The following is a 27,029-nucleotide window of genomic DNA, read 5'->3' on the forward strand; positions in this document are numbered from 1 at the left end:
TAATAGTAATCAATCTTTTATTAAGCATTATTTCACATTGATAATAAAATATATTTGAACATCTACAGATTTTAAATTTATTAGATGATTTACCATAGATTGGAAAATTGACTGCGAATACATTAAATATTACAACCAAAAAGTCAAAAAAGACTATAAATAAAGTTAAACTTTTAAGCACTTAGTAAAATAACATTATCAATGAATAAAATGTTCAAAATTATTTTAACAGCTCTAACCACTAACAAGTAAATTAATTCGAAAAAATATTTGGTAATTTTAGATTTTTTTTTTATAATTTTTGGAGCAATGATTCATAGTACGGAATATTATCTGCTCCCTCGCTAAATATTATTTCTATTTATCTTGCTTGTTGGCTATACCTTTTTCTGATAATTTTATATTCATCTATTATTTTATTGTTTTAATATTAAGCAGTGCATCTTGAGTATTTACTTCCTTGATAATTTTAGTTTACCTCTTCCTTTGAGGGCTTAAAAGTTTCACTAAATTTGTAATCATTGTGCAAAAAATATAATTTTGTCTCTCAGAAGTTTTTCATTTGTTTAATTTACATAATTCTGATGGCAAATTTGAAACACAATGCTGGGGCTCCTTGTCCATCTAAAATAGATTTCTAATTTAAAAATAAAATAGAAAAATGGCCCTTATTCCAGGGCTAAGGGGGAGGGGGATGGGTGGGTTAGAGGGTTGGTTATCAGATCTCATAATGATGTTTCTCTGAACCAAATGTTATTAAAATAAAACATTTAAACCTGGCATTCCACAGACAACCAACCCCTGTTTGCTCAACTTTTGTCTTGTTGTCTGGAAGTAAGCACGGTCAAGTGTTGTGCATGTTTTAGGTCAAGGCATTTCCCTTACTCTTAATGTTTATGTCGCGAAGTAGGAACTATAATTAAGCCTACAGATAACAAAGTGTTGTGCCAAGATTCCAACTCATCAGCTACCCGAATTTTTAGATTAAAGTCTTGGGATGGTTTTAGGCTATTCTTTTAGCCCCCTTTCTATCTCCTTGAATACAGTGCTAGGGGCGCATCCGCTAGTTGAGTATATCCATCATAACCAACCTGCGCTAGGAGCATCTCTGTCTATAAGTTGCCACTTCAGATTGTAGGAACCTAAACAAAGAACAAAATTAAACTTGCGACCGCCAACACGTAGCGCATCCGCTTATCGTCTGTGAGAATATAGGTTCAAATATAGGCCCGACACTGCATCATAACTAAAGAAATTTAAAATGCATTGGCCCATAAACAGGCGCATACCATGCATAGTTAGGGCTTCTCAGACAAAGGTCGTACAATAAAAGTTGGTTGTCTGTTGGATGTTACTTAACCTAATATCCTTGGGTGTTACTAGCGGTTGATTCTCTGGTTTCTCTGATAATCATTTAAAAATCAAAAAAGAATCCTGCCCTTACCCGGTGAGGTAAGTACAAAATTAACAAAATGTTTGTTATATCTATCATTGCACTAGTATATGTGTTTTTTTAACAGAATAAAAGTATTGCATAATCTAACCCACTTACTTTAAACATAATTTAACCATCGATATATTATTCTTTTCATTTATTACGCTTTAATTCTCTTTGTCTATCCGTACGTCTGTAAGGCTGTAACATTTTTGAGTAAATGTGACAAATCGATGTGCATCATAACAATTTTATGGATAAAAGTCATTAATGGAAAAGTTTGAACACTGCTAATATGTACATCTCAAGCAATATTTAGTAAAAATCCCTAATCCTTAAGCAACCGATCAAAAGAATGTTTGGATCTACTGCAGTTCACGGTAAAATATTGCTGGTAAGCAATATTTCCAAAAATCTATGAATTTTAAAGGCTGCTAGCTGCCAAACGGCTGAACGTACAGATCATGCCCGCACACTGTTTTAAGCGGCACAAGAAGGCCTACAAATAATCTAGAATAGCCATAAATCAATAATGCATAATTATCTCGCAGTGCAGAGAAATGCGCAAAAAAGACCTATTTTACGCGTTTTTTCTTCAGTGAAGCTTTCCCTGTGTATAATTGGATCTTGGCTATTCCAGATTATTTGTAGGCCTTTTTATGCCGCTTAAAATGGTGTGCGGGTATGATCTGTACGTTCAGCCGTTTGGCAGCTAGCAGCCTTTAAAATTAATAAATTTTTGGAAATATTGCTTACCAGCAATATTTTACCGTGAACTGCAGTAGATACGAATGTTTGAAAAAAATCTTTTGGAACCAATGCGCCTTACTCTGTCAACGTAATATACTATGCATTTACTTATTTATTTATCTATATAATATTAATCTATCTATTTATCTACTATTCACCCCGGCCCCAGTATCTAATCTGTGTGTTGATGTATAAATATTTGTCCAAATTCTTGTATTTGCATATAGATAACAATTCTTAATTGAGTTTTATGTAAAAAACAAGCTGTAGTGTCCATTCTATTTCACATAAACGTTTTATAAAAGTAACATGATGTTAGTCTGTAGCCTAATTTCTCTTTACATCTTGATCCAATAACTATTTTAGGGATGGGTGGGCAGATCCCCCATCCCAAGAAAAATAGCCACTAGAGAAAATACACCCCTTTATTTTTTACCTATTTCTTTAAAAACTAAATTTGGACGTGTAGGGTCACCCTTCCCTCTAGTGTACCTAGACGTCTCTAGTCTAAGAGCGTAGCCCCTAGTATACATGATATTGCTAACAAACAACTGTACCACTTTCATTATTGCTGAACTTTCATTCCAGTATGGCTTCGAAACCGATTAATACCCTCTGTATTAGTCATCTTTTACATTGTATTACAGACAATTTTCGACGAATACTAAAATAAGCCTAAAATTAATATCACTTTTGTTATAATCTTTTAACTTTTTCTTTTATCCGCGGAAGGGTCAATTTAAGTGAATAGCTTCGTGTTTAACAAAGGAGGTAGGGTCAAATGAAGTAACAAAAATCATCCAAAAAAAGTTACATAATTCAAAAATATATATAGATGCATGTATGGGAAAAGTAAATATTTTGCTATATAAAAAATACAAATATCTTGTAGTAGAAGTACTTTTTCCTGCTTTATGATACAAATTAACTACGAGAACAGAGGGGACAGGGGTTAATTAAATGTATGTTCACGGGGAGAAGACCCTGTACCGACTTTCAATTTGAATTTAAGCCAATAGCGTCGAAAATATTAACAAAACCATGTCACTAAAAAAAAGCTGAAAGCAGTTTGCTAGAAGACGAAAAAGACCCTTACTTATAGAACCAGGTAGTTGTCTGGGTAATACATTAACTATAGGCCTCTTGTGGCACTTTTAATGTTATTGTTTGTTAAAGTCACAACGATAATTCTTTATATTACAATACCTCTTTATGTTACATTGAAGTCTCCCATATATTAAAAAAAAAATTCGATTTTTTTGTCATTTCTCTTGGGAGGGTGGTGGTACCCTCCCTCAAAATAGTTATAAACCTTCCCGGGACCCATGAGAATCTACACTGTTAAGGAGAACCTGATCGGTTCAGCGGTTAGCGAGATCCTTCGGTACAGACACAGACAGACAAACAGACAAACATCCTGTTACTTTAGTATAAGGATACCTAGTCTCTTCCAAAAATGAACGTAATTGATTCTTTTCCTACTAAAATTATGGAAAGCTTTTTATGTCTTTGCTAAATATTGACCTATCCTGTTATTATTATTACTGAAGCTAATCTATGAAACAATTTTCAGTCACTAACATTATTGGGAAAATGTTAACTTTTCCTGCTATCAGTAAGGCTAAAAGGCATTAACCTTATCTTTCGTGGATGCTGTGAGTATTGGTGCAAAAAATATGACGTAACAAAAAAAATTAGCCAATGAGAGGCCGTTATTGACCAATGGTAAAATTTATAGTGGCCTCTCATTGGCTAATTTTTTTTGTTACGTCATATTTTTTGCACCAATACTCACAGCATTGTTTCGTGATTTTCTTAAAGTTTTAACAAATTCTCTCTTTTCTTTTTTTTGTTATGACATATGAACATCTGCTTTATAACGCACTTTGTCCGTTTATCCATATCATGATTTTATGTGTACTCGCTTCTAATGAATGTTGTCATCCTTTTTAAATTTTGATTTTTCCAGAAAACTTTGTGGTGAATTGCAAATTTTTCCATTTTTATGCCTTTTTGAAAAAAAGGTATATAGTTGTCGCTTCTTCCATCAATAATTTTTTTGATATGCTTTCTTTGTCTCCAAAAAGTTTGTCTGTCTCACTGCTTGTAAGTCATGACCCGGTCCTTTTTTATAGGTTCTTAAAGTTTTGGTATCTAATTAAGCCTAATCAATCTGGTACAATACGGACGACTGTCTTAGACAGTTACAACGTTTTTTTTGTTAGTTTTTATTGAATTTTAGTTTATTTTTTAGGGCTACTGGATTAGCTTATACAGTGTGTTTTTTTAAAAGAACTTTTTTGAAAGCAATTTTACCCCACTTATAGTTATCAGAATTTAATGATTAATGGCTTATTCTCTTCGTATTTATAACCATTAATAGAAAAGCAAAAAAAAATATTTCATTTTTAAAAGGCATCAGTTTTGATGAAAACTATTCTTGCTTTAATATTTTTTTTCGCAGATTAAAAAGAACATGACAGATCTAATCTTAGATTTACAGAATTTAATTTCTAACATTTTTTCTTCTTCTTTATTTCAAGTTCAAAATTATTTTTAATGTGAAAAAATATTATGTAATTGTAATCTTGTATTATAACTTCAAATAAGGCTAAATTTATTATTTTCTTTACAGGTTTTTGGTGTATAAACTTTTAAGTTTTGACAACAATATTAATTTTTTAAAGAAATGTTTATTTGCTTGTACAAAGCTATCTATTTATCTAACCTGCAGGGTAAACGCTGAGAATATCAATAGGAAACTTGTAGGTGCTCAATCCACCCTAAAAAAACAAATTACATTATTATATTATTACTTGGATGTTGCACCAGATTTTTATGTACTCTGATAAAGTGTAACTCGCAGCTGGCTAAAATAACAATACATCTCCAATCTACAAAAGGGTCAAAGTGTTAATCATAATTTATGATTTTAGGATGTACCGATCATAACAACTCATAGACGTGTAAAGAAGTTTTGCAACAAAAACATGTTATAGTGTATGTTATATGTTATATGTTGATATTTGTATGTACTATGTATATTTTGTTATTCCAGAAAAAAATGTTCTTTTTGCAATTTGGATTATTTTTGCAATGTTGTAGAAATATGACAATAATGAAAAAAAAACCTTTTAGTAAATTAAGTTGAAAAGTTTGGACACTGCTAGTTAAAACAACCAATCAAGATTTAGTAAAAATTACCCAAAGTTTTTAAGCCAACAAATAGGAGGACATGTTTATTTTACAGTCTAATTTCCTTTCCCTCTCTGAAAATCTTGGGACTTTGAGAGAAAGGTCATCCAATCAAACACATGCTGCCGTGGGCATCTATTGGTACGGAACGATATTACGAAAACACTAATATAAATTCAGAGCACAAATTTTTTAAAGCGAAGCTTTTCTATAATTAGGGTCGTTAATTTAGGCATGTTAGAATTGTCCTATTGATTTCAAACTTTGCATGGTGATTCCTATAGAAGTTAGGTACGAGTTAGAAAGCGTAGCAACTCTATAATCATAACCAGAATGTCCGTACGTCCATTTAAAATATGTTGTTTTTTTCTCACAATTTTAACAACAAATTTGTATGTGACCTAATTATCCGATTGGTCTGATTTTTGGTATACTGATTCCTGGGACAACAAAGTACAATATTATAAGCGAAGCAACTCTATAATCAAGTCCTAAAAATGTAAGTATGTCCATAAACATTTTCCTGTATCATGCAGTTTTTTAACAAATTTGCTTACAATTTTGCTTTGACTCTTATACATTTACAATCTGATTATACAGTTCTTACCTTATACAAGTGTTAATGTCCGTTTTTCCTACTGTTTCAGAGCTTTGCTTTTATGGATGTTGTCATCCTTGTTATTATTTATTTATTTAAAAAATGCAATTTGCGCTAAAGAAAAGTAATTTTCGACGTGACATTTTTAAAATTGATATAAATTACATAATGCAGGATTCAGTTTTGTTCCTTTTAACTAAAATTACGCTAGTACATTATAATTTGAAAAATCATTAGAATAAAGTAACAGGATGTCTGTTCGTCTGTCTGTTTGACTGTGTGTACCGACAGATCTCGCCGCTGAACCGATCAGGCTCTCCTTACCAGGGTAGCTTCTAATAGGTCCCGGGAAGGTTTACAACTATTTTGGGGGAGGGCACCACTACCCTCCCAAGAGAAATAGCCCCAAGAAAAAATTAACCCCCGCAAAAAAATATTTTTTTTTACTAAAATTATAAAATTTTTTATATAATATGTATTAATTTGTAAAACTGCAAATGATAAATATGACCTATTTTTGACTATTTTAAGATTCCCTTTAAACACCTCCCCCTTTTTATATAAAGATGCTAATTCCCCTCCAACCCCAAGAGGATATAGGCAGTAAAAAAAAACCCGCAGGGGGCACAATTTTCTAACACTTCTTTCTCATTTAGTCTTTAAAAAGGATTCAAAATGCATGGACATATATCTTTTTAACTCTTATTTTATACATCTTAATTGGAACTGATGATCTATTTTTATAGAGAAACATATGTATTCCACCAATAAATAGTTAAAAAATTAAATGTGCTTATACATATAATAATTAAAATTAAAAATAGGGGGAAGTGCGATTATTGACTTTACCTTTAGAGGATCTCCAAAACCAGGACAGCTTTTTCCATCATTCACATACTAAAATTTTCAAATGTCTAACATTAGCTTACTATCATGATTTTAATCCAATTAAAAAATATATATCCAAGTATAACTATACCTTTAGGCTTTTTAAAAAAATCTTTTTTTTATAATTTAAGACATAAATGATTCTTTAGATTTTTAATATATCTATCTATTGCTAACCTTACATATCTCAGTCTCCATACCAACCCATGGTAGATCCATCCATCCTTCGGAAAGAAAATAAAATAGATTTTAATTGGACATCAATAATGAAGTATACCATATAGCCAAGATCTAGACAAGAAACGATAGATTCAGTTGTAGATAGATAAACAGATAAAGGGACTTATTGCGCAAATATTCCTTATCATCAAAAAAATTAGTTTTCGTAAAATGTATTGGTCTTTTGTATCATGATCAACTTACTAAAGGACCAAATAAAATATAAAACTTTCCAGTCGTCTCACTTAAAGGACGCCTGCAACAAATAACACGCTTTAACTGCTGAAAGACTGCCACAAGAAGACCCAATACCCCAAATTATAAGCCTTCAGCTTCAATAACAAAAAAGTTCTAGGCATTTCAAAATAGCATTTTATGTACAATGGAATTTTTGAAAGATTATCAATGCTCATAAAAGAAAAACAATATTAAATTACGTTGCCTAGACATAAAATTATAACCTTATCTTTGTCAGAAATTTAGATTGCCTGTAACTGATTACATTTTTACAATAAAAACACCACATTTCACAGTCAAAATCTAGGAAAAAATTTGATTTAAATTGCATTTTTAAACGAAAATCATAGCGGAAACAAAGGGGTAAACTAATACAAGCTTAGCTGTGATTGGTTGTTAAGCTGATTCAGCCTTCTGATTGGCTACAGTACATTCGGTACAATGCAAGTAAAACTTAATTTTTTTTAATGATTTTGACTATAAAAATGGGTATTTTTATTGTAAAAATATAATTAGTTACTGGAAACCTAAATTTATGACAAAAATAAGCTTATAATTTTGTTTCTAGGCCACGTAGTTTAATTTTAAAGTTTTCAACATGAGCATTGCAATTCTTTCAAAATTTCTATTGTACATAAAATATCTTTTTAAAATGCCTAGAACTTTTTTGTTATAGAAGCTGAAGGCTTCAAATTTGGGGTATTTGGTCTACTTGTGGCAGTCTTTCAGCAGTTAAAGCGTGGTATTTCTTGCAGGGTTCCTTTAAATAGCAGACGAGAAAATCATGTTTCTTCTTTAGTGTTACGGACTGACGGACGGACAGACAGACAGTGTAAAATCAAGAATAAATAAAGAAACCTGACTGCCAATGCACTGCCTGAAATTAAATCATAAACAATATAATAAAACTAGAGGCGGCGTTCTAAAATTGTCCCTCTATTGGCTAGACTGAATATTAATCTTTTTCTTCAATTGGCCTGTCCCTGAATATTAATCTTATTCTTCCATTGTCCAATCCCTGAATATCAACCATATCAACCCAACTACAAAAGTTACTACACATAAAGATTACTACGACTTTAGTTTCGTTTTTTCATCATTTTTTCAAGATTAAATGTCCCTCTTTCTCACTTCCCTTTCCTTCCGTTTTTTTTTTAAATTTTATTAGTTTTATTTAAAACCGTATTTATAATTTTGTCTCTCTTTCCTTAAAATATTTTAGGATCCTATTATTTTTTTGTTTCAAATTATCGTCCTGAAAGGGTTAAAATGTTTATCTAAATATTATTTTAGTTTTAATATTATTTAGTTTACTATTTTATTAATAAAAATTTTTGATTTCAAGAATAGAAATTTAATACTTTTATTTAATTCAAATAGCAACATGAAATAAAAAAAATGAATTTATTCTTCATAGAGTAAAATAATGGGTCTTATCGTTCTGGTCAATGAAAGTGTATTATGGATTATTGGAGCACTATGAGTATTAAACACTCTACTATTGGAAGACTCGAGCTTATTTATAGAAATTTATTTCATATACAGATCTCTCATGGATCTTCGTGCAATAAAGCAATCAGTTTTATAAAAAAATCTGTCGAAAATAATTCATAAGGTAAAAAACAGGAAAAGTAGTCGCTCATATAGGTATAGAATAAACAGAACTTTCAGAAATTAAACAAGGATGAAAACACTCATTGAATGATAAACAAAGCTGAAATAAATGTCAAGTCCTGTGTATAAAGTATAAAGTATAAAGCTAAAAATAAGTATAGGGTAGCTACACTTTTATTCGTGTTTGAGTTGAGCTAGTTTGAGCGCTTACTAAATTTTACCTTATTGTTATAGTAATCTTTAAACGACAAGTTTAAAAAGTCTAGACTTGCCTATGAGATTGACGGACAGACAAAAAATAAGAAATGCGCCACGTTTTATTAATTATTATTTTATAATTTCCAAGATTAAAAGTTCCTAATATGTTCTCTGTAAGTATGGAATTAATTTGTGTACAATGTACACTAGATCTTTTCATGAAAATACCCACTTTCGAATTTCAATCTTCTGCTAACCTAAAAAGTTACTTTAGGGGCCTAGAAATATATGTACAAAATTTCAGCTCTCTATCTCTACTGGCGACCTAGCGCCAGGCATGTAAAATATCAACAGATAACGGTAGCACGGCGGTTTTAACAATATCTCAGTAATGTGCAGGTTTTCAGCTCTTCTGCATATTTCAATTTAAACACATAAGGCCAAAGATATTATATCCAAAAAATCTTTTATCAAAGTCTACTCTAGACCTAGCGCCAGTCAGTTTTCTAAAATCATGCATTTTATACCTGTGAAAAATGAAATCGCCAGCGCTAGGTGTAGAGTAGACTTTGACAAAAGATTTTTGGGATATCATATCTTAGGCCTTATGTGTTTAAGTTGAAATATGCAGAACACCTAAATTCACCTTCCAAACCATTCTCTAAGCATTTTAATTTTTTTTTTAGAAATAACGGGATTTCAAAACTGCCTTTTGAAAAGGCCTAAAAAATATCTTTTTTTGTCCCTTTTTTCACTGTATATAGTTACAACTTATTAAGATATTATTCTCAGTTAAAAAAAAATTGGCGCTTCCAGCACCAAAACCGGCAAAAACAGGCAGTTAAACTTCTGAACCCCTACTTAACCCCCTGACAGACCCCCCCTCTATCTCGGCTCCTGTTACAGATAGAGACGTAAAACTTTTTTCTGGTTGTTCATGTGAATTATTAGAGAATTGCTTTTTCTAGTCATAGCGGTCAGACCGCTCCTTATCCGCTTTTTAGCGTCCAGCCGCTAAATATTAAAACAGCTGTAGAGCGGCCAATTTTAAAGCTAAGAAAACCAAATTTTATGACAAATTATTATTTTTTATGATAAAAAAATACCTTTTATGACCATCGCCAAAAAACAACAAATAACGGAAACCGCTAATTTTGGCGGTAAAACGGCCAATTTTAAAGCTAAGAAAACCAAATTTTATGACAAACTATTATTTTTTATAATAAAAAAAATACCTTTTCTGATCATCGCCAAAAAACGACAAATAATGGAAACCGCCAATTTTGGCGATAAGACGGCGGTTGGCGGCGCTAAATAATATTTTTATCTGTTTATAGTTACAACTTATTAAGATATTATTCTCAGTTAAAAAAAAAAATTGGCGCTTCAAGCACCCAAACCGGCAAAAACAGGCAGTTAAACTTCTGTATCCCTACATAACCCCATAACACCCCCCCCTCTATCTCGGCTCCTGTTACAGATAGAGACGTAAAACTTTTTTTTGTTGGTTTATGTGTATTTTAAGAGAAAATTACTTTTTCTAGTCATAGCGGTCAGACTGCTCCTTATCCGCTTTTTAGCAGCCAGCTGCTAAATATTAAAAAAGCTGTAGAGGGGCCAATTTTAAAGCTAGGAAAACCAAATTTTATGACGAGCAATTATTTTTCATAACAAAAAAAACGACAAATAACGGAAACCGCCAATTTCGGCGGTAAAACGGCGGTTGGCGGCGCTAGTTTTATCTGTTTATGATCACAATAAAGACTACATACAAAAATTGGCTGGTCTAGAGCTGTTTTAGAATTCCACTACTGGCAGCTTAAAAACGGCAAAACTACAGGTAGGAAATAAAAAATCAGTTAAAAATTGGTCAAGGAGTGGCCAAACGGTCATGGCCTTACTATTCACGGAAGTTTATTATTACTCAAGAATTAATATATATTTTTAAAAAAATTTAATTGATTTGAAGCTTACATGGACTGTCGCCACTGGCTGCGGTCAGCTGGAAACAACAGCTGATTTAAAAAAAAAAATTAATATGTCATGTAGGCATGTAAGATAAGCTTAATTTACAATTTTAAGTCTATGAGTAAAAAAATAAATACACTGGAGCCATTCAAAGTTATTTGAAGACTAGGAGGATTATATCCTGCTGGATCATACCTGAACACCTAATTTTCATCTTATTTTTTACTAAGGTTGATTAAATATTACAAAAGTAATTACAAGAGAGTTGTCCTTACTTCTGATCTTAGAGCTTTGTCTTTATGGATGTTGTCATCCTATTTTTTGTCTGTATTTAATCACTTATTAATGTTGTCATCATTGTCATATTATTTGATAAAAATATCAATGCTTTACAAATAAAATTTATAGAGAAGATCATCTTGATGTTTTTAATAATTAGATTTGTATATTTTGATTTTGTTGTTAACCCTTTGTAGACAAATTGATAATATTTCTAAATGTTATTTTTTTTAAATTGTCTGCGTCTGGCATCTGACTAAAATAAAAATCTATTACATTAGTTTAAACAATTAACTGTCTTGACCCTTTCCAGACCTTAATCAGCCAATTTTTGTATGTAGTCTTTTATTGTGAACATAAACAGCTAAAAATATTAATTGGCGCCACCGACCGCCATTTTACCGCCGAAATTGGCGGTTTCCGTTACTTGGCGATGGTCAGAAAAAGCATTTTTTTTGTTATAAAAAATAATTGCTCGTCATAAAATTTGGATTTCCTAGCTTTAAAATTGGCCGCTCTACAGCTTTTTTAATATTTAGCGGCTGGCTGCTAAAATGCGGATAAGGAGCAGTCTGACTGCTATGACTAGAAAAAGTAAATTTCTCTAAAAATACACATGAACCAACAGAAAAAAGTTTTACGTCTCTATCTGTAACAGGAGCCGAGATAGAGGGGGGTCTGATATGGGGTTAAGTATGGATACAGAAGTTTAACTGCCTGTTTTTGCCGGTTTGGGTGCTGGAAGCGCCAATTTTTTTAAACTGAGAATAATATCTTAATAAGTTGTAACTATAAACAGATAAAAATATTATTTAGCGCCGCCAACCGCCGTTTTACCGCCAAAATTGGCAGTTTCCGTTATTTGTCGTTTTTCGGCGATGGTCAAAAAAGGTATTTTTTATTTAAAAAAATAATAGTTTGTCATAAAATTTGGGTTTCTTAGCTTTAAAATTGGCCGTTTTACCGCCAAAATTGGTGGTTTCCGTTATTTGTTGTTTTTTGGCGATGGTCAAAAAAGGTATTTTTTTATTATAAAAAAAAATAATAGTTTGTCATAAAATTTGGTTTTCTTAGCTTTAAAATTGGCCGCTCTACAGCTGTTTTAATATTTAGCGACTGGACACTAAAAAGCGGATAAGGAGCGGTCTGACCGCTATGACTAGAAAAAGCAATTCTCTAAAAATAAACATGAACAACCAGAAAAAAGTTTTACGTCTCTATCTGTAACAGGAGCCGAGATAGAGGGGGGGTCTGTCAGGGGGTTAAGTAGGGGTTCAGAAGTTTAACTGCCTGTTTTTGCCGGTTTTGGTGCTGGAAGCGCCAATTTTTTTTTAACTGAGAATAATATCTTAATAAGTTGTAAGTATATACAGTGAAAAAAGGGACAAAAAAAGATATTTTTTAGGCCTTTTTAAAAGGCAGTTTTGAAATCCCGTTATTTCTAAAAAAAAATTAAAATGCTTAGAGAATGGTTTGGAAGGTGAATTTAGGTGTTCTGCATATTTCAACTTAAACACATAAGGCCTAAGATATGATATCCCAAAAATCTTTTGTCAAAGTCTACTCTACACCTAGCGCTGGCGATTTCATTTTTCACAGGTATAAAATGCATGATTTTAGAAAACTGACTGGCGCTAGGTCTAGAGTAGACTTTGACAAAAGATTTTTTGGATATAATATCTTTGGCCTTATGTGTTTAAATTGAAATATGCAGAAGAGCTGAAAACCTGCACATTACTGAGATATTGTTAAAACCGCCGTGCTACCGTTATCTGTTGATATTTTACATGCCTGGCGCTAGGTCGCCAGTAGAGACAGAGAGCTGAAATTTTGTACATATATTTCTAGGCCCCTAAAGTAACTTTTTAGGTTAGCAGAAGATTGAAATTCGAAAAAGGGTATTTTCATGAAAAGATCTAATGTACACCATATGATTATTAAGGGATAAAAGTGACTCCTTGTCAAAAATTTATATAAAAGTTATTGGTATAAAAATTTGTACTACCCAAGAAAGATTTTATTGAAGTCCCAAAAGTTTTTTAAAGTCAACGATTGATAGGTTATGTTCATAAAACATTGAGGACTAGTTAATTTACTATATAATGTTCTATCTCTTTCTGTTAATAATTATTTATCTTGGTAGAATATATTCATTCGCTTATAAATATATTCTTCAATTTAGCCCTCCCCCTCATAAATAAAAGGCCTACTTAATCTATACCTGACCTAATATAACATAAGCCAATTTTCAAAAATATTGTTAAATCTTCCCTAGACCTATAAGAAACTTCGGATATAGTCACTTTCGTGACAACGCCTCTTAATAGGCGTTTTTTCGTAATTTCACAGTATCTTTTATAGGTTATGTTTGGTGATTGCCCCGCATGGTTAGGCAATAGGCCCCGCATGTCTATAACCCCCCGCATGGGCTATAAATATGGGAAAAGCTACTATGAAAATACGAAAAAACGCCCCTTAAAAGGCGTTGTCACAAAAGGGACTATAACCGAAACTTCACTATAAAGGTGAGCCATTTAGTTAAGCGGCTAGCGACGTTTGGTACAGGTACATAGATAAACACTAACACATCATGATTCTTTTGTAAAGGATTAAGCTTAAGAGTAATAAAGGGTATCCAACTTGAAAATTACCGGATTTTTCCAATTACTTTCATGAAAGATAAATACTGTAAATTGTTTATAAAGAAAAAAATTAATGAAAAATACAATTTCTTTATAACATATGAATGTAATAGAAAACATACGAATGAATGTTTTTCCTTTAATTAAACTACAAATTTTTTTTACAGAGTATTTTAGGTTTAGATCTCTGTAGAAATTTCGAATCATAAAAATCATAGTATAATTTTGAATCACACAATTATGTATTTTTTCTCTTAAAATTGTAGAAAATATATATGTATTTTCAGTACAGAGACTATTACTGTTCATATGTATTTCAAGAACTGAAAAGACTTTCTTTTTTTTCCAGCCCCTGAAGTGGGCTCTATATAGAGCTTAGATTTCGGGACAACACATTTAGGGGCTTTACTAAACCTTTTTATTATTTTAATGAAATGAATTTATCGGCCATTGTCTTTTCCTTTTAAATTCCTGATAATAATGACACAAATTGTTTATAATTGTATTCCTGTGTAAGGTTTCTGTGTCCATTATCCAGCCAGGTCAAATCCAGCTCAACCTGGTCACCCCTAGATATATTGATAGATAGTAAGATAGATAGTTAGATAGATAGTAAGATAGAAAGTTAGATAGATAGTTGGATGGATAGAAATGTATATAGATGGATAAACAAATAAAAAGATACAGTAGATAATTATCCAGCCAGGTCAAATCCAACTCAACCTGGTCACCTCTAGATATATTGATAGATAGTAAGATAGATAGTTAGATAGATAGTAAGATAGAAAGATAGATAGATAGTTAGATGGATAGAAAGATATATAGATAGATAGCCAAATAATAAGAGATAGATACTTATTTTAAGCCAGTAAACTAACTAATAAACAGAACATAATTGTAATATAAATACTATATATACTCTTCAAAACCAATTAATTTAAGTTAAAAGAAGGAAAATCATTTCAAAATTAAATTTGATATTTGACTTTTAGGATGCACAGCTACTCTATAATTAGAGCTGGTGCTTTTCCCCTAAAGTGCCTGTTAAGCTCTGAAAACTTCCCCCCCTCCATATGATAGAAATAAATAAAAAATTGGGGATAGTATTAGTTTTATTTTGCTTAACCCCTACGGAGAGCAATAACCCTGCAGAACCTACTCATGAGATGCCCTGACTATTCGAGTCTACCCACAGCCCAATTTACCTAACCTGACCAAAAGTATTACACAAACAAATGGAAAATTACCCCCCCCCCCCCGCTATTTTTAATTTTTGTCAACATAAGGGGGTAGGATGTTTTGTGCTTTACCTGGCACACTGAAAACGCCTATTAGCCCCTAGAGGCGTCTTGGGGGGGGGGGGGTATACTTTGGGGAAATTGGGAAGGTTCATTTTTTTAGGGGTGATTTCTCTTGGGAGTGTATTGAACCCTACAACCAAAATACTTAAAAAAAACCTTCCAAGGACCCTATGCTACATACAGACACATAGATAGACAGACAAAAAAAACATCCTATTACTTTGATATGAACCTTACTGTTAATCTTGATGCTTATGTAAATGATTGTCCTTGTTAATATTTCTGTTTTTGAAATGTAAAATTAGAATGTTGAAGGAGAGGTAATTAGTGGAAGGGGCTACTCCAACTAACAAAGACACTGATATTAACAGCAGAGATATCACGAAAATTGGTAGTCTGAATTTGTTGTATTTTCAACGAAGTGTTAGAAATTTTCCTGGTTGATTTAAAGCTCTTTTCTCCCCTCCCCTACCGACTAGTAGCAAGCAACTAGGCCATATTTTTTGCTTGATATTTAAATTATAATGCTGTTAACTATTAATAAAACAGTAACTTAACCTAACCAAACCAAACAAAGCATAACGAATACAGAAATACTGAAGAGGTAAGACTGACAAACATGTTTGATTTGTAGAGAAGCTTGCTTAAAAAAATGAATCATACTGAATTTTTGCGACGCAAAAACACGTAACAAAAATTTTCTATGAAAAGAAAAGAAATATTTCATGTGGGAAGGTAGCAATTTTTATGGATGTTTCACCAGATTTTAATGTACTCTATTAGAGTGGTACACGCAGCTGGCTAAAATAACGATATCCCACATCCCCTCCTATTCCACTGGATGAAAGAACTGACCAAGTAATGAGGTCTATGTTAGCAACCTCTAAATTGACGATAAATTTTTACCTGTCAATGCATCCAAATATATTCTATATCCATTATCTTTACCTGAGAACGGTACAGGGTGGCCCTCTCATTCCTTTACAACGAAAATCCTAAGAAAAAGTTTATTTAAATTTCTTCAATAGGCTTTGAAAATGTTGCTCGCTAAACTAAATATCTGTTAGTGCTTTTCAATAGTTAAATCTTAAATAGACAGTGAACAAATAAAGAGAAAATTACAATTACCTAAGAAAGTGATAGTAAAAATTATCATTTGTAAGTTGCATCATATTATAGACATTTTACAGCGAATAGAATAAATCCAAAATTGCTGGATAAATATTTGTCATGTAGGCTTCGAGGCCAGCCAAAGACCTGGACCAACAAAGCAAGAATTAATTCCAAAGAAGGTGTCTTAACTTTTATTTTTATAGCTAATCGGTGTTTTTAGTAAGTATTAGATGTGAAATTTTCCATAGAATTTAGATATGCAATCCGTTTTTTTTGTGGACCTCTTATTTTTTTTTATAAAAAATTAAGTCGATTTTAAGGTACTAAAACGCAACTAAAATAAAGAAGAAAATTGCCATGAATGAAACAAAAATAGTAAGATCTTTAATTTGACACCTTACTTTTTTAATTCTGTTGATTGCATATCTAAATTCTATGGAAAATTTTACATCTACTACTTACCAAAAACACGGACTAGCTATAAAAATAAAAGTTAAGTTACCTTCTTTTATTGTATTTTTTAAACTACGATAAGATACACGACTTTTTAACATGCTCATAACTGGTTCTAATGCAACGGAAATAGCTTTGATTCAGAGCCATTGTAAAAAGACTTACCAGAGACCCCGGATAGGTGGACCTACGTCTGCAACCATGGATATCAACATTCTAAACAAGTACAATATCATATCCACATGTAGCGCAACAACACTTTTAAGTTGCGTAATAGTTATTTCTCGCATCGTATTATAAACGGCCTTCGGCACCTCGGGGCTAAAAAAACTAGTTTTAATCTTATGATTGTACATTTCTATATTCGTTGAAAGCTGGATATAATACGATGCTAGACATAGTTTTTTCGTATGGATGAGAACCAGTTCCTATCCACCGGATTCGAATGAATACGAGAAATAATATTAAATTGATTGTTATATTCCTGTCATGTAACGGAGTAACTAAGCTAGTTAAATAGACGATAGACATTAAAGCAATTAAAAGTTTTTGAAAAGATTAAGTTTTAATAAACTTATGAATAATTTAATATTTAATTTTTTCTAGTACATACAATAGATAAAGTTGTAACGACCAATTTAAATAAGAATGTTGAAAAAATAATAAAAGTTCTATAATTTTATCTATCTGTTCGTTCGTCGATTAATAACACTATGGGGGTAATGTTTCTTATACCATTTAGCATTTATTGACACAATAAAAACTGTCCCGAATTTGTATTAATTTTGAGGAACACGACTCCAGTTACGTCATATTTTTCTTTCCCGAAAAAGGGAAGGGGGAAAGAAAAAAAAGGGAAGGGGGGAAGAAAAAAGAGATGGGAGAAAAGGGGGTTTTCCCCATCTCTTTTGAAGAGATTTTCTTACCCCCTTCCCTTTTTCGGGAAAGAAAAATATGACATCACTGGAGTCGTGTTCCTCAAAATTAATACAAATTCGGGACAGTTTTTATTGTGTCGCATTTATTATATAATTTACTTGGTCTGTCAGTCTTTCAGCGATGCTACAGAAATAAAAAGTAAAAAAAACATATATGAAAGGTTTGGTGAGTTTTTGCAGTAATTCTTGCTTTATAACCACTTATCTTTTGCTCTTTGTAAGGTTCAAGTTTTGTCCGTTTGTCCATGCATGATTTTTAGAGGTGCTACTTATGGTTGTTGTCATCCTTTTTAAGATTAGATTTTGTAAATTCTTTATCTTAGCAGATTATTTCCTACTTTCTTTTGATCTATTGCTTATTGATAAAGATTTGAGGAAAAATGAGTAGATAAAAAGTTTTAAGTAATTTAGGATGTAATCTAAAAAGTTTTAGCAGGATGTACATTGCTTTAAAGATATTCATTTAAAAAAGTATGTTATAAAAAAAGGCTAATAAAGCAAAGCTTATTTTAAAATTATTTCTATGATTTTTAAACCACTAGCGGCTACGCCAGGCCCGAGAGACCAATTGAGGAGGGGGAAGTCGACTTCCCCAGTTTTAATTTTAAAAAAAGTAAAAAAATGGGGGGAATGTAAGTTTTTTAAAGGGTAATTGCTCTTGGGAGGGTGGAGGTAAACTCCCACAAAATAGTTATAAACCTTCTCAGGACCTATGAGAAGCTACCCTGTAAAGGAGAACAATATCGGTTCAGTGGTTGGCGAGATCCCTCGGTACACACTCACTGACACAAAGACAGAGATCCTTATACTTTCTTATAATAATACAAGGTTGTCCACATCCAAAAGTCCAAGCATCCATTCCTTACTGTGCATGGTAATGAGTTGCGCCTGATTATGGGCCAAGACATTCCCTCTACTCTAACTATTTATATCGCGCACCTAATATAGCAGAAGTAGAAAACATTTTTAAGTCTTTAGTTATAACGCGGTGTCGAGCCGAGATTCGAACCAATCTCCTCTCCGATGATGAGTGGACGCGTGACGTGCTGGGTTAATTCATAAACATACAAGGTTGTCAACATCCAAACAAAAAAATAACGTATTCTCAAATACATAGGTTCGAATTGAGTAAAGCTTTTACCTGTAAAACATTCAATCCAGAACATTCTTCCCAGCACATCTAAACATTTATAAAAATAGTAGGATGTCTCTCTCTTAATCTGTCTGTGTGTACCATACGATCTCGTTGACCGCTGGACTTCTATGGTTCTTCTTTACAGTGAAGCTTCTCATAGGTACGGTGCAGGAAATATTCATAACTATAAAGAGGAGGGTACACCCACCCTCTCAAGAGAAATTGCCCCTAGAAAAAAAACCCAAAAATTTTTCTTTAAAACTAAAATCTAAATAAGATGGTCTACATACAATTCGACTTTTTAAAATCTTACACGATTTCCTCCATATTGGTTGGAATACATTTTAATTAAATAGAAAAATAGTAAAAGATATTATTTGTAGAAAAACTTCGCTATTTACAAGTGTCATCGACAGAAAGACAGTAGACAGTAACTTGAAGAATAACTACCCTTTAGAGCAACTATAAATCTCTTAACTAACCTTTTCAAATTGCCAAAAATGTGTTTTTAAAAGTGAAAAACTTTTTTTAGGGTCGGTCAGTCCGTCCGTAACTGTTAACTCGATTAGCAACTCTATAGTCGTTACTAGAAAGTCCGTGCGTCCATTTACAACAAGCTGATTTTTTACTTCTTTGAAAAAAAAACTTGTTGTAAGATATAATTATCTTATTCGTTTGATTTTTAGAATGATGATTCCTAGGAAAACAAGGTACAATAGTATAAGCGAGGCATTATATAAGTCTTACGGGAATTAACAGAAACACGACCTGCACCACGTATGCGCAAATGTATTGATGTTTTGTAGGGAGCATCCTCAGAAAAGGAGAAGTAAATAGGGGGAGAGTAACTAAAATAGGGCAAAAATTTAAAACCTATACATGCTGTACAAATTCTAATTAATTGTAAATATATATTCATATAAATTAATCTAGATGTATGATTGCCAGTGTTGGATGTATTTATGACATATAATTGAAAAAGTATGGATGTGTAAATGCCTGTGTTGGAGGTATTTATGGCATGAGAAAAAGGAAGAAAACATTTTGCCAAAAATACATCAACTGTAAATTTGCTGGATGTGAAAGTGCTATAGCCCCTTTGTCATCCTTGTTTTAGTGGTTGATGCTTAGACTTGCAGAAAAAATGAAATTATTTGCTTACCTTAGAATTAGCAAGCTGTAATAATGCTATTACAGCAAAACTTACTGCTTTCCACATTTTAATTATTCTCACATAAATATCTAAAAATACAAAAGGTTGAAATCTGAAGCTGAACTAATTTTATATTTACAGATGGAGGATTTTTATAAATTTTTAGAAGATTTTTAAATTATTTTTTTGAGATTTTATCATTGGATAATTTTTTAACAGAGAAGCTTTACTATATATAATTAGGGTCGGTCCGTCTGTAAATTCGTCCGTCCGTAACGGATAACTTTTTTCGTTAATTTAGGCATGTTAGAATTGTCCTATCGATTTTGAACTTTGCATGGTGATTCTTTTAGTAGTTAGGTACGATTTAGAAAGCGTAGCAACTCTATAATCATTACCAAAATGTCCGTACGTCCATTTTACACATGTTGATTTTTTTTTACTTTTTTAACAACAAATTTTTATGTGATCTAATTATCCGATTGATCTGAATTTTGGTATATTAATCCCAGGGACAACAAAGTATAGTGTTTTAAGCGAAGCAACTCTCTAACCAAGTTCTAAAAATGTAAGTATGTCCATAAACATTAACCTGTATCAAGCAGTTTTTCTACTTACAATTTTGCTTTAACTCTTATACATTTATATTCTGATTATTCAGTTCTGACACTATAAAAGTGTTAATGTCCGTTTGTCCTACCGTTTCAGTGCTTCGCTTTTATGGATGTTGTCATCCTTGTTTTCTCTATGTTTTTCAGTTCAAAGATTTATTCTCTCACTGATTTTGAAAACATTGAAAAAATACACTAAAGCTACCTAATCTTATCGATAAAACTTCCTTACCTCACTTTGCAGGGGCGTCCAAGCTTTTTTTTTTGGGGGGGGGGTAAAAATTTTTTAAGGAGGAGGTAATTCGTTTTTGGGGGGGGTAAAATGGCGCGCGAAGCGCGCTGCAAATTTTTTTACCCCCCCCAAAATTTTTACCCCGGGCCCCGGGGGTAAAATTTGCTTGGAGGGGGTAATTACCCCCCCTGAAATCTGTTGGCAGGGGTAAATTTAGTTTACCCCCCCCAAAATTTACCCCCGGGGTAAAATTTTTTTGGGGGGGGTAATTTAAATTTTATTAAATATATAGTATTAAAAATGCGCGCGAAGCGCGCAAAAATTTTTTTTATTAGAGATCTTTATTTTGGGGGGGGGGGGGTATTTACCCCCCAAAAATTGTTTGGGGGGGTAAATACCCCCTCCTAAATGGTTGGGGGTGCCTACGGCACCCCCAGGGTAGGGGTAAATTTTAAATGGGGGGGGGGGGTAAAATGAAAAAAATCGTTTGGGGTTGGGGGGGTAATCGCCCCATTACCCCCCCCCCCCTTGGACGTCTATGTCACTTTGTTGCTATGGTAGCGATTAGAAATAATACCATTACGTACTAGCATACAGACAAAGTGAAATATAGAGTAGCTTCGCTACTAAAACAAGATTGACAACATCCAAAAAAGTGAAGATTAATGATAGAAACAGAAAGACAAACGAACAGAAAAACGCATATAAAGTTACATTATTACAGTATTTTGAAATGTGATGTAAATATGCTGAAAAATTTAGTTTGTTCATATTTCTAAATGAGTTGATATTCTGTATTTGTTAAGTTTCGCTTGTCTGACCTCTTAACATGCTAAGCATCGTGTCATCCTTGTTTTGCTTGAATTAGATTAAAGGAAATATATTTACTAAGTATATTTTACGTACAAAATATTTATTTATTTCAGTTTTTATGTTTATTTCTTTTGGTGTGTTAATTCTTTTGCAAATTCACGTATAAGTGTAATAATTATAACAGTATGGATTTGAAACCAATTAATATCCGGCTCTGGATTAATACCGGTTCTCACTCTCAGTTTGAAAAATCATATATAGAATCGTATTACAGACAATTTTCTATTCATCTAATTAAACTACATAAATGGTTTTAATTAACATATTTTTTTTTCTGTGTAAAGTACAAGATATATGTCTTTTAGTTTAAGTAATTTTTTAATAAATTCTTTTAATTTTTAACATTAAGATTTTAGTTAAATATTTAAGGCGAATATTTTTACAACTAAAAGTTTGACACAGGATCAACTATTTAAAACTTCAAGAAGATATATGAATAGTTACTTGGATGTTGCACCAGATTTGCATGTACTCTGATACAGTGATACTCACAGCTGGCTAATATAACGATACACCCCCTTTACTCAATCCCAATAATTCATTACTTCAAGACATCTAAATAGTTACCATATGAAACAAAACTATTGCTTAAACACAATTTTTTATTTATTTTTAAAAAAACACAAAAACATGTATATATACATAGATATCACTGTAAATTCATAATAAACGAAAAAATGAGAGTTTTGAAACTGAGTTATATTGCTGATATAATAAATGTACTAAACATAAAGTCGTGTACATAACCCACCCACATACACATACACACACACACACACAAACATACACATATCAGTGCTCAATCAAAAACAGAAATTAACTTAAATTGTTATTGACGTTTTTACCAATATGCATGAAAAATAAATTATGTAGCGCATCTACATTGTTCAAGATTTGATCAGTAGCATGCACTTAAATTAGCCAGGGTGGTGTAAAAAATTTTAGGATAAAAGACAGTTCTTTAAAGCATTTTAGTGGTGAACCAGATCGGGGTGCGTTAGAGGTAGGCCAGAGGTGGGCCGAAGGTGAGCCACAGCACTGATAAAAAACATTGATCTTTAATAGATTTTTGCCGTGGTCGGATACGCGCCGGCCAAAGTTATAAAGTTATATATTGTTTTATAAAAAAACAATATATAATTTATTTTAAAAATATTTATAGAAATATTTTCACAATAGTTTGGCAATAAAATATTAAACTAATTGAAAAAATATTTATTTATTAAATACGGTTCACCCCGATCTGGTGCCGTGGTTACACTAAGCGAGTGTAACTGCCAGGCCAGAGGCAAGCCACTGGGTGCGCTGGTTCGCCTATGCCATTTTGATTTAAAAAATGATATAAGGTGCGCCAATCTGGCGCGCCCCGATCTGGCGCACCACTAAATGATTTAAAGATCCAGCTCTGATGTTTTGGTTGAAGGGATTCATTAATGCGCCAATTCTTTGTAGAGAATTTCCCTTTAACTAATTTATTGGTTAATCCTGCTTATTCCCATTCTTTATTTAGTTGTTTAAATTATACTGGTATCTAAAGTTTACTATTACGTTCTTCCATTTGTTGGATTTAAAAAAATTAGGTACTTCAGTTAAATCTGGATTGGCTGGTTCAAACAAGAAATGTCGGGTATAGTCCTTTCCACGACATCCCTCCATAAGGAGCGATTCTTCGTATTTTTCACAGTAGCTTTTCTCCTATTTCTAGCCCCTGCGGGGGGCTCTAACCCTGCGGGGCCAATTACCTAACCCTGTGGGGCAATCACCTAACACAATATAACCTAACCTAACCTAAAATAACCTATAAAAAGCCAGTTTAAAAATACGAAGAATCGCTCCTTATGGAGGGATGTCGTGAAAAGGACTATACCCGAAATGCCTAACTTTTCAACTAAAAATTGATCCTACAAAAGGGATTATCTGGTTCATCAATATTTTTTTTTATTTCTAAGGTATAATAATATAATCAAATGCCATATTAAAGTCTAAAATACTGAAATATGTAATTGGTTTCAAATACGTTTTGGTCTAGAAACGGTTTTATCTACTTTTTGAATCAATTTGTTCTTTTCCTAAAAAATCTTTACTATCATATCCTTAGATCAGTGACACCATGGAAGCTGTCCCAATTTTGTATAACTTTTGCGGAACATGTTCCAGTTACGTCATATTTTTCTTTCCCGAAAAAGAGAAGGGGGAAAGAAAAAAAAGGGAAGGGGGGAAGAAAAAAGAGATGGGAGAAAAGGGGGTTTTCCCCATCTCTTTTGAAGAGATTTTCTTCCCCCCTTCCCTTTTTCGGGAATGAAAAATATGACGTAACTGGAACATGTTCCGCAAAAGTTATACAAAATTGGGACAGTTTCCATGGTGTCTAGATCAGTTATTCTCCCGACTACCCATTAGGTTCAATAGCTTCCTTTTTTATTAACTGCGCTTTAAATATAAGAAATTGCCGTGATATAGATATACTGTTGAAAAATATGCTAAATGTAAAAATTTTACAGAAAAATGTAAACACCACTCTAGTTTCATTTTGATTATGAGGCACAATTGAATAACAAGGCTGAAATACAAAACAGTGAAAATATTGTTAGAAAAAATAAGAAAATAAAACTTACTAAAAACACCGACTAGCTATTTTTTTTTAAATCACAAAAGGATCGAAGTTTTTTTTTCAACGGGGTTCAACAAAATAGATTTTTTAATAATTACTTAGCAGAATTAAAAAAAGTAATAACATGTTTCTCCTATTTTTGTTGCGTTTTAGTACCTTAGAACTAACTTAATTAAAAAAAAACTTAAATTACTTCTAAAATAAGAGGTCTACAAAAATAAACGATTGCATATCTAAATTCTATGGATCATTTTACATCTGCTACTTACTAAAAACACCGACTAACTATTAAGAATCACAAAAGTTATGACACCTTCTTTATGAAAAATATTCAAAAAGGATGACAACATCTTTAAAAGAAAATCTGTAATCGAACTGTAGAACACAGAATACATTGTTATCCTAAGAATCATTATTGACACAATAAAAACTGTCCCGAATTTGTATTAATTTTGAGGAACACGACTCCAGTTACGTCATATTTTTCTTTCCCGAAAAAGGGAAGTGGGAAAGAAAAAAAAGGGAAGGGGGGAAGAAAAAAGAGATGGGAGAAAAGGGGGTTTTCCCCATCTCTTTTGAAGAGATTTTCTTCCCCCCTTCCCTTTTTCGGGAAAAAAATATGACGTCACTGGAGTCGTGTTCCTCAAAATTAATACAAATTCGGGACAGTTTTTATTGTGTCATCAATATTCCATAATCAGATTAATATGAAAATACCATATAAAAAAGTTAAAAATCAGAATATTTTATGAGGACGTAAGAAGTTTGTACATAGAGTTGCTACACTTTTTACATCGTACCTAGTTGTTACTTGAATCACCATGAAGAGTTTAAAATTTAAAGAACAATTCTAACCTACCCAAATTAACGATAGGAGCTATTCGTTACCTACGGACGTAGGGTCTGACTTCATTTAAACTACCAAAAATAGAATAATGTATCAAATATAATTAATTAGAAATCCAAAAAATCCGCGACGATCTGTGAAAAAAATCTTTCAGTTTTTTTATTAAAAATTTAGTTCTTATTTGATTTTATAGTAATTAGTTTAATATTTCTTTGCTTTCGTTTTTGTTTACTTTATTTGTAATCTTTTATCAATTTGTTTATTAACTAATATATTATATTTCAGGAAATAATTATTTTATTTATTTAGAGTAATAATTTTTAATTTCCTTTATATTTTGATATTCTTTATTTTTACCTAACTATTAAAACATGTATAGAATTTCCCATTAGTATTGAAGGGATATTTTTTATTTCATGCTGTTTTATTATAAAACGATTAGGCCATAAAATTAGTAATGATTATTTGCTTATTTTCTGTAGATGTTTGTAGGACGCAAATAGGCCATCAAAATTGTTTCAGGGGGTTTAGATTTAATGCAGTAGACAAAAAGGGGTGTCAATGGAAATTGATCATTCAATATGATTTGATTATTCTAGGTAAACGAGAAAGGAACCGAAGCTGCAGCCGTGACAGCCGTCACCATGATGACCAGAAGCGGGGTCATTGTTGAGGCAAACGCCGTCTTTGACCGACCCTTCACCTTTATTATTAAAGACGAGCATACTGATTCTGTTCTCTTCATGGGCAGAATATTGGACCCGACGCAATAAAACATATTTTTGTGCAGAATATTTTTAAACAAATTGTATTTTATAGTCTTTATGAATAAATTGAACTAAATAAATGAAATAAAGTTAGTTAACAGTAAAATAATTATTTTTGGTGTTCATTATTAAAAGCGAAGCTTTTTTATAATTAGGGTTGGTTCGTCTGTTCGTAATGGATGGATATTTCCTTTAATTTAGACATGTTTAAATTATTCTATCGATTGCAATCTTTGCTTGATCCCTATAACTGTTAAGTACGATTTAGAAAGCGTAACAGCTCTATAATCGTTACAAGAAAGTTAGTACGTCTTTTTAAAATATGCTGATTTATAACTTTTTGGGCAACAACTTTTTATATGAAAAACAATTTCTAGTACAACAACGTACAATATAAGCGAGGCAGCTATATTTAAATCTTTAAAAAAAAGTATGTCCTTTCAATTTATCCCATATTTATACAAATTGGCAAAAAAATATGTACATTATAATTTAAACTTTCACATTGATGTTCTTATTATTAAGTTCTGTCACAAACACAAGAGTTATTTTCCTTCCTTTTGATTTTAGAGCTCCTTGTAGAGTGTCAGAACTTAATGAACAGAACGGACGTACGTACGTACCGACAATAATTATAGAAAACTTCTTTTACTAGGCTTTTATAACGATAGTAGAAGAGCTGTATTTCCGAATTTGTTTAAGTAACTCTTGCATAGCTTTGATCTTTTTAACCATTAGTCTAAGTGGTGATACTTTCAAAAAAGTTAGTACGTCTATTATTAAATTAATTACTTTTTGTGGCCCTAGCTTTTACAGGTTTAAATCATTATTGTTAATAAAATGTCAGTTCAAAATCTAACTTTTAAAGTTAATGGGCTCTAAAATATTAAAATTAAAACTAAAATTCAAAAATATAAAATTAATTTTTAATTCTAAAAAAAATCTTCCAAGTATTTCTAAAAAATCTATGAA

The 27,029-nt window shown here is 32.0% G+C and overlaps 1 protein-coding gene across 1 annotated transcript; it reads right to left on the reverse strand.

Annotated features, from left to right (window-relative positions):
• LOC145328315 (uncharacterized) lies at positions 1–20,274 on the reverse strand. Its single transcript, XM_080171944.1, has 11 exons — positions 20,126–20,274; positions 18,970–19,008; positions 17,056–17,106; positions 16,273–16,319; positions 14,531–14,592; positions 8,181–8,198; positions 7,044–7,090; positions 6,828–6,875; positions 4,914–4,968; positions 1,092–1,142; positions 1–624 (listed from the first exon to the last, which is right to left on the reverse strand). The coding sequence occupies exons 1-11, from the start codon at positions 20,180–20,182 to the stop codon at positions 572–574; spliced, it is 528 nt and encodes a 175-aa protein (XP_080028070.1). The 5' UTR covers positions 20,183–20,274; the 3' UTR covers positions 1–571.
• Positions 20,275–27,029: the final 6,755 nt, after the last annotated feature.

The sequence above is a fragment of the Acartia tonsa genome, chromosome 9, assembly GCF_053477335.1.
Source record: "Acartia tonsa isolate MP-2025a chromosome 9, ASM5347733v1, whole genome shotgun sequence".
Classification (NCBI taxonomy): domain Eukaryota; kingdom Metazoa; phylum Arthropoda; class Copepoda; order Calanoida; family Acartiidae; genus Acartia; species Acartia tonsa.

Excerpts from the sequence above, each read along its gene's own strand:
- LOC145328315 (XM_080171944.1), bottom strand. The coding sequence starts at position 20,182 with ATGTGGAAAGCAGTAAGTTTTGCTGTAATAGCATTATTACAGCTTGCT. Across the intron at positions 19,009-20,125 it reads TACAGCTTGCTAATTCTAAG|ATGTGCTGGGAAGAATGTTC; the intron begins GTAAGCAAATAA and ends ATAAATGTTTAG. Across the intron at positions 16,320-17,055 it reads CCACCTATCCGGGGTCTCTG|GATTTTCGTTGTAAAGGAAT; the intron begins GTAAGTCTTTTT and ends ACTTTTTCTTAG.